Source organism: Symphalangus syndactylus, chromosome 11 (assembly GCF_028878055.3).
Source record: "Symphalangus syndactylus isolate Jambi chromosome 11, NHGRI_mSymSyn1-v2.1_pri, whole genome shotgun sequence".
NCBI classification, from domain to species: Eukaryota; Metazoa; Chordata; class Mammalia; order Primates; family Hylobatidae; genus Symphalangus; species Symphalangus syndactylus.
The window spans coordinates 119,667,375-119,676,282 of NC_072433.2; the positions used below are offsets into that span (position 1 = coordinate 119,667,375).

The 8,908-nt window shown below is 47.5% G+C and overlaps 1 protein-coding gene across 2 annotated transcripts; it reads left to right on the forward strand.

Annotated features, from left to right (window-relative positions):
- The first annotated feature begins 46 nt into the window (after positions 1 to 46).
- On the forward strand, positions 47 to 8,581 carry IL4 (interleukin 4). 2 transcript variants are annotated; one of them, XM_055299466.1, is made up of 4 exons: positions 47 to 243; positions 518 to 565; positions 5,751 to 5,927; positions 8,384 to 8,581. In XM_055299466.1, exons 1-4 carry the CDS (start codon positions 109 to 111, stop codon positions 8,483 to 8,485), a joined length of 462 nt encoding a protein of 153 aa, XP_055155441.1. In that variant the 5' UTR covers positions 47 to 108; the 3' UTR covers positions 8,486 to 8,581. The 2 variants fall into 2 exon arrangements, with proteins under 2 accessions (XP_055155441.1, XP_055155442.1); XM_055299467.1 differs by lacking the exon at positions 518 to 565.
- The last annotated feature ends 327 nt before the right edge of the window (positions 8,582 to 8,908 follow it).

Consider the following 8,908-nt stretch of genomic DNA (forward strand, 5'->3'; position numbering starts at 1 on the left):
TCAGCAATTTTAAATCTATATATAGAGATATCTTTGTCAGCATTGCATCGTTAGCTTCTCCTGATAAACTAATTGTCTCACATTGTCACTGCAAATCGACACCTATTAATGGGTCTCACCTCCCAGCTGCTTCCCCCTCTGTTCTTCCTGCTAGCATGTGCCGGCAACTTTGTCCACGGATACAACTGCGATATCGCCTTACAGGAGATCATCAAAACTTTGAACAGCCTCACAGAGCAGAAGGTGAGTACCTATCTGGCACCATCTCTCCAGATGTTCTGGTGATGCTGTCAGTATTTCTAGGCCATGAAAATGTTAACAGCTGCTAGAGAAGTTGGAACTGGTGGTTGGTGGCAGCCCAGGGCACACAGCGAGGCTTCTCCCCTGCCCCTCTTTTTTCTGAGGGTTTGTAGGAAGTTTCCTCAGTTGGAGGGAGTGAGAGATGCTCATCAAGGACTTCTCTGTCCAGTTGGAGGTTAACTCTGTCTCTTGCTCTCTCGTTTCTGCCTGGACCAAGACTCTGTGCACCGAGTTGACCGTAACGGACATCTTTGCTGCCTCCAAGGTAAGAAGCCGTCCCACGGTCTATTTTAGCAAATGGGGAGATCCATCCCCAAGTGTCTGAACAAGAAACTTGTCTAATGGAAAACGAGCGGGCCCAAATTAACTTTAAGGTGTTAGATGTTTTCAAAGAACGAGAAGTCTGATCTTTACTCTTAAGCATGTTTTGGTCTTTCTGGTTTCACTTGATTTAGATGATGTGTAATAGAAAGCTTACATGCTGTAGGCTTGACTCAGATCCTGGTCAAAGAAAAGCCCTCTTGGGTTTTACTTAGCGTTGGCATAGTGCCTGGAACGTAGGAGGCACTCAATAAATGCCTGTTGAATGAGAGAATTTTTCTGGCCGATACATTTCTGAAAAACCAAATACTCTCACAGAAACAGATATTGAGATGACAGGTTGAGGGAGCTTTCATTTTGTCTAAGAGACTTCCTATGGCAACAGAAAAGGTATCGCCAGAGCCCCTCCTCTTCCACAGCCTGGCCACCTAACAGCCCTCTGGGTTCCGGGGCTGGCCGTCCAGAGCCCCTCAGCTTGCTCTGGCCTGCCGAACTCCCCTCCAGCTCGGTCTGGAACCATCCTGCTGGGCAGCGTCCAGCACATCCCTGCTTCGGGCTGCCTGGGTACCTCGCCTCTCTGCCTCCTGTGCTGCCTCACCCCCACCCCTCTATCTGTAGTGGGAGGAGATAGATTTGACAGCTGATAGTGCATTTTCTCTGACAAACACATGACTACAGCCGTATCAATAGTTTTGTGCATTTCAGTTCCTGTTTTCATGGAAACACACGGCTGAGAATGAAAGCCCCAAAGCCTCAATTTCACAGTGGTCTCCTAACTACCTGCTTTCCATGTGAACTAGGGAGATGATCTGGCCAGGAGTGAAGCCCTGTGTGTTGGGCAGGGTCACACCCTGGCACCCAGACCATAGAACAGGGCCCATCCTGCTTCATGAGGGAAACTGCTCTTCAGGCCTTTATCTGGACTATCTCATTTCATTAAATGTTATCCCAGGAGTCCGATACAGGATGAGATTCTGAAGGGCAAATATACGCTTTTTTTTTTTTTTTTTTTTTTTTTTTTTTGAGATAGGGTCTTGTTCTGTCACCCAGGCTGGAGTGCAGTGGTGCGATTTCAGCTCACAGCAGCCTCCACCTCCCAGGCTCAAGCTGTCCTCCCACCTCAGGCTCCCAAGTAGCCGGGACGACAGGTGTGCACCACCACGCCTGGCTAATTTTTGTATTTTTTTGTAGAGATGGAGTCTTGCCATTTTGCCCAGGCTTGTCTCAAACTTCTGAGCTCAAGCAATCTGTCCACCTCGGCCTCCCAAAGTGCTGGGATTAGCCACCGCACCTGGGCAATAGTTTATATGTGTGTGTGTACACACATACATATATATACACACACATATATATATACACACACATATATATATAATCTCCAAGTCCTTCCAACAGACGTGGCTCTTACTAGAAGCCAAGAGTCCACCGGGTTGAGCACTGGGTCTCTGGAGGCCTGTGGCACTGCTGAGAAGGCTCTAACAAAGCCAAGGGAAGGGCCACCTCACTAGAAGCCAGGCCTGGAGGAAGGGTGAGGGCTGAAGGCCTGGAGGTAAGACTGCCTGTGGTTTTAGACCCAGCTCTTCCACTGACTAGCTTTGTGGCTGGCCTTCAGCACATCTTCACACCTCTCTGCACCTCAGTTTCCACATGTGAAGATACGAAAGTAATTCTGAAGGTGATTGCAAGGTTGATTGGAATCCAGCTCTTGAGTTAGTGCAAAGTGTTATTGTGAGATGATATAACCCTGATAAAAAGCAAGGACAGGTTGCAGAGAAGTGACGATTCTAAGAAGGAGGGGACCGGGTTGGAGAGGATCAAACCATCCAGGATGCCAAGCCTGGGGCAACCCATCTGGGCTGTTTCTGGAAGACCCCCGGGCGCAGGCCAGGACACTGCTGCCCTCCCGTCCTTAACTCCCCTCTTCACTCATCTCCCTCTCACACACACAGACATCTCCTAGAACAATCCCCACTGCCTGCCTTCACTCTTACCCGTCTCATTCGCCTTCCCCGAACTTCATCCTCCTGGAGTTCACGATCTCACTCTTCCACTCTTTTCTTCCCCTCGAAGATTCAGCACTGCTTACTTACATGTTAAGATATTTCAGAACAGTGAAATGTTGCTATTTTCAAAAACCTACAAAGGTGGTATGCAGAGGAAAAGGTACTTCTTTGTGTTCCCAAAGAAAACATCTTTCCAAAATCCAGCCTATTGATTTTGTTTCTTCAGGGGAACAAGAATTTTAGTATCTCCAAGTTGGGTGGCATTCTACTTTTGGCAGTAGCTGGAAAGAAGGCACTGGTCTAGGTCCTGGGCTTCACAGGTGACACCTGTCGGGGTATCTATGAAGTCAAGGCTGTCTGAGGAACAGCAAAGTGGGAAGAAGCAAGCTGGTTGGCCAATGAAGGGTTTCTTGGGTGGACAAGTAGTTGGAGCTATTTCCTATTTACCAAAGAGAGCTAAAGTTCATAATTCTACAGAGAGTTCCATAATGAACCTCAAATATCTCTGGTTTTTGAAGGAGTTTCTCATATAGAGCACTAGCTGACTACCCTGGGCAGGATGGGAGATAATGAATGCAGTGCCATTCGGGCTGGATTTGTATGGTCCTCAGTGAGGCTGGTCAAGAACCGAGTTAGAACTCTCACAGAGTCACTGCCACAGAAGAAATCTCCCAAGTGGCTGTTTCCTGACATTCCCGGGAGGGATAGACCTCCTTCTGAGTCACTCCCTAAGCAGTTCTGAACTGTGAGGTCAGCCAGGCTGTCAAAGTGCACTCCCTGAGCCACTGGCAGACACACTCAGCAGCCAGAGCTAGACAGGCAGGTGGAAGGAGTCCAGGGCCATGGCAGGGATGGAGTGTTGCCCCCTCGCTGCGGTACCAGAGTAACTAAAATGTTAAGGCCTTGCCCTAAAGCTTCCCTTAGGATGCATTCTTTTAAAGTTTTTCCATTTAATGCACTCTTTTCAATTCTTATTTTATCCTTGTTTCCTTTAGAAAGTCCTTTGAAAAATATCTTTAGAGGGTTTTTTTCCTATACTATGTGGCCATATGCGGGTCAAAATTAAGTTTAATTTCCAGGCTCCAAACCAGCGTTTCAGAAAAATCTCACCAAGGTTTGTGGGAAAAGAAGCAAAGGGCTGACTTTTTGGCCTTCTTGAATCTCACTGTTCTCTCTGCAGCAGCATGTATGTCTGTCCACCTCCAGACACACAGGCACCATCCTGCCGCCCCCCACCAGCCCGTGTCGCTTCCACCTCGACCTGCCCACAAAGCCCAGAGAGGTCTGCTTCTTGGCTCCAAAAGCCCAAAGATACTGACACACTCTTACATTTCCAACTAGAATCAGGAACCAGGAGTGACTCTCAGTCAGTTCATTAAGGAAATGTCTTTCTAACCGCTCTGCCCATGGGACATCACGCCCCACAGGGGAAAGGGGAAGCTTCTACAGCCTGGGATTCTGGTGCCTCAGTCTAGGTGTAGACCTTCCTGAAAAAAACGTTAAAATATGAACTGCATTCCTATAATTTAGCCTACATAAATAAGAGATGAACACAAAGACTTATATAGTTTACTCACTGCCACTTATTTACAGAAGCAAAAAGCTGCCACGATAGGGGCCTGACAAATGACAGTACCACTAAGCAATGCGTTTCTATGCAGCTCTCAATCCCATGTTCTCAAATACCACTGAAGGGCTTAGGAAATGCTTATAGTATATGTAAAGTGTAAAAAAGTTACAAAACAGTATCGACAGTTGATCCCTGTTTTAAAAAGTATTTTTAAAAGTGTGACGATATTTACCAAAATATTAACAGCAGTAGTTACCTCTGGCTGGTGGGATGAGTGAATGTATTTTTGTTGAATATATATTACCTTTATAGTAAATATATGTTACCTTGATCATCAGAAAAAAATAATATGTAACTGTAAGAACTTGAAAGCTGCTTGGATAGTGCTGCTGACAGAAACCCCTGAGGATCTTGTCACTGTTCTTCTGATTCAGAGGGTCTGGGTGGGGCAGGGGTGGTCTGAGATTCTGCATTTCTAAGAAGCTCCCAGTGATGTCCATGCTGCTGGTCCATGGACCATACTTTGAGTAGCAAGGGACCAGAGCATGTCGGGCGAGAGGCTGGGGATAGCTTTCTTTATCTGAACTGGATAAAGGAACTGGGCTTAAGGTAAGAACCCTCTCCAGGTTCTGCATCTTTGTTCTTCAGTGAAAAATGAGAGGACACACCAGGCCAGGTTCAGACTGAGACACAATCCCTCTCCTGGGTTCCCACTGACTTGTCTCTTGTCCATTCCCTTCTCTAAGGCTAAGGGCCCCCAGGAAGAGCCATGTGGCCAGACCCTCACAGTTGGTGGCATTCCAAAGAGATTCTCACTCTGCACCATTTGGGGCCAAAAGACCCCTTACAGAAGCTCTGCCCAAGGCTCAGCTCAATGGCACCTGCTCCCAGGCCTCCTCTGATCTCCCAGGACACCCTTCCCTGATCTGTGCACTTATCTCTTGCTGCCTGGGGAAATGTCTTGGCTCCTCACTTGGACCATGGGCTGCTCTCCTCTCCCCTCCCATGGGGAGGGCCAAACGGAGAGTGCTGCCCAAAGCAGCAGAGTCCAGGCCAAAGGATGTGCACTCATTTATTCAACAGGCATGTAGGATTTCCAGGGAAAGCTGGATTTTAAAACCTCTGGGAACGAGAGCAGAACCTGACTGAGAGCTCATGTGGGCACCTTCCATAGCAGAATAGCTCATGAGGTATAGAGACACAGATGCGGAACGTGGGCTGCAGCGACAGATGGTCCTGCATTCTAGTCCCCACTGTGCCTTCTCCTCGTAGGGTGACTTTATTCAGGTACCCTTTCGGCAAAATCCTCCAAGAGAAAGGAAACTGGGAGGTTCTGGGGAGCAGGCTGCTGCGTTTGCAATTGGGAGAGGTTGCTGACAGAGGTTTGTGTCTGTGGCAAGCAGCCTTCCTTCAGTGGAATACTTGAAGACAGGTCTGTAGTTGAGCAAACTCACCTCCATTTGTCCTCCTGGAAAGAAGAAATCAAGAGGAAAAATCTCTCTCCCATCCTGCAAATGGAGCTGGCACATTGCTATCTGTGGCATTTGTCTTTCCAGAACACAACTGAGAAGGAAACCTTCTGCAGGGCTGCGACTGTGCTCCGGCAGTTCTACAGCCACCATGAGAAGGACACTCGCTGCCTGGGTGCGACTGGACGGCAGTTCCACAGGCACAAACAGCTCATCCGATTCCTGAAACAGCTCGACAGGAACCTCTGGGGCCTGGCAGGCTTGGTAAGCTGCACTGTATTCCTGGCAAGCCGGCCGCATGGCTTCTGGTGGACAGCAGCCTCACTTCTAAACACTCCTCCTTAGGAGCTGCAGCACCCTTGGTCAACCCATTCATTCATTCACTCATTCAATAAGTATTTGCTGAAGTTCCACAAGTGCTGAGTGTGGTTCTAGGTGCTGAGGACATGTCACTAAAGACACGCAGGCCGAGTCCCTGTTCTATGGAATGTTCTAGTGGGAGAGTTAGAAAAACAAACATGTAAAATGATGCCCAGTAGTGATACGTGCTACAAAGAAAAACACAGGAATAAAGAACATAAAAGTCATGGGGGAGGGGGCTGACTTAGGAGCTGGTGACATTATCTGAGCAGATATTTGAATTGAGGGAGCAGGCCACATGACTAACTAGGGAGACCACTCCGGGCAGGAGGAGGAGGTATGCAAAGGCCTTACGATGGAAATGAACTAACTTCCTGTATTTAAAGACCAGTAGGAAGGCCAGTGTGGCTGGATCAGAGTGAGTGAAGGGTAGTTTCCAGGACAGCAGATCACACAAGGCCTTTAGATTCCACCAACGGGTATGGCAGGGAACACCTGCAGAGCTTTGGGCAAGGCAAAGACTGTACGATCTGATTTATGTGATTTAAAAGGGTCAGTCTGGCTACTGTGTGGTAAATAGGCTGAAAGGGGGAATGCATGGAAGCAAGATGGCCTGTCGGGAGGCCACCACAGTAAACCAGGCTAGAGATGACGGTGGCGTGGACAGGATGGGAGCAGTCGAGGTGAATAGATTTGGGATATGACTAAAAATAAAACCAGAAGGATTTGCTGACAGATCAGTTGTAAGGGGTAAGATACAGGGGAGGAAAAGATGACCTCTTCGTTCCTGCCCAAACCCCTCTGGCGATGGTCAGTACTGTTTACAGAGAGATGAAAGACTGGGGGCAAGGCAGGGCTGGAGGCTGAGCAGAAGATCAAGAGTTCAATTTGGTACATCGTACATGTAAGGTGGCTGTTGGATAGCCAAGTGAAGGTGTTGAGAAGATGGTTAGAAAAGTCTGGAACTTAGGGGAGAGGTCAGAACTTGCAATACAAAAAGGAAAGTCCTTAGATAGATACTATTGAAAGTGAATGACAGAAAGGGAGAGATCAAAGGACTGAGCCTGAGATCAACACATGGAGGTCAGGAGAGGAGGATCCAGCCAAGGGGCCCAAGGATTAGTGACCAGTGAGGCAGGAGAACACTGGAGAGTGGGCGGTACCCCAGGAAGCCGGTGAGGACACTCAAGGAGGGAGGGTCGACTGTGTCAAATGTACTGAAAGGCCAGGTCAGGTGAGGACGGAGAAAGGGCCCTGGGTTTGGCTGATGGAGGCCACGGGTGAGGCTGATGTAAATGGAGAGGCAGGAAGGAAAGCCCAGCTGGAGTGGGCTCACCGAGGATAGGGTGGCGAGAGGAGACAAAGAAGGAACAGTGAGGGCAGAACACTCTTTGAAGATGTTTAGCTATAAGGCTGCAGAGAAACTGACCCACAGCTGCAGGGTGGTTATGGAGTGAGGGAAGCTCTTTTGAGGTTGGGGGTATACCCAGCATGTTAATGCACCTGGGGGAATGGTCCGGTGGAGCAGGGAGAACTGAAGAGAGCAGAAAGAGGAAGAATCATTAGGGGGCAGAAGTCCTTGTAGCCCAGAGTGGATGTTATCTAATATCGAGTGGAGGAATTAATTGGCTTTAGAGGAGAACAAGGACATGTATCCCCTCTCTGGGCCTATCACCTTGTAGACAATGGGATAGGTCATGGGATAGGAACTTGGCACAACACATGTTCTCTCTTTTAATTCTCCCCATTATCTTATGAAGCAGGCAAGTAGGCAAACAATTGTCCCAACTTTACAAAAGAAACTGAAGCTTTTATAAATTAAGTAGTACGTCCTAAGCAATACAGTTAATAAATGGTAGAGCTGAGAATCAAACTGAAGCAGTGGCCTGGGGGTAGCATCTGGAATCCTTCCCACCTTTAGGGCTGCTGTGCTGCGGTGCTGCTGTTTAATGGCAGGAGGGCCACATGACTGAATCTCTCTCAGCAGTCCAGGCAGCCATGCAGAAGGTCCAGTAGAGCACCCAGCAGGTCTGCGCCAGCACCTTCAAGTTCCACCCTCTGAGCAAGCACCTAGCTGTGACACACCTCTCCAGAGACTGCACTCCCCCCCCCGCCCCGCCCACCCCGAAAGCAGATAGGTAATGGTATACAGTAACCAGTTTTAGAAGTGTAAGTAGTATGCACCCAAAACAGGCAAAACCTGCTGGCCTAGTGATAGAGACGACTCCCAGTCAGGCTAGACTGGAGGCCTTGGTTTTATAAGTGTTCAGGTGACAAGTGCCAGAGTAGGCTTGATCAAGTAGATGGGCAGGCAAGACAAATGCTTACCAATGCAAGCTAATGAAATGTTTCTTTTGCAGAATTCCTGTCCTGTGAAGGAAGCCAACCAGAGTACATTGGAAGACTTCTTGGAAAGGCTAAAGACGATCATGAGAGAGAAATATTCAAAGTGTTCGAGCTGAATATTTTAATTTATGAGTTTTAATAGTTTTATTTTTTAAATATTTATATATTTATAACTAATCATAAAATAAAGTATATATAGAATCTAACAGCAATGGCATTTAATGTATTGGCTATGTTTACTTGACAAATGAAATTATGGTTTGCAACTTTTAGGGAAATCAATTTAATTTACCAAGAGACTATAAATGCTACGGGAGCAAAACAGGAAAGACCACTTCCCCCTCGAGGGGTTCCCTCTCGAGTTAGGGACATAATGCACAAGATAATTAAAGAATACAAGGCCACACAAGATGTAAATAAGACACCTTGGGTCCATGAGTGTTATGGATTACCATATATTTCTGAACAGAAAAAGTATCAACTGGATGTCTAAAACGTTCTTCCCCCATTGTCACAAGGATTGTTATACTGAGTCCACA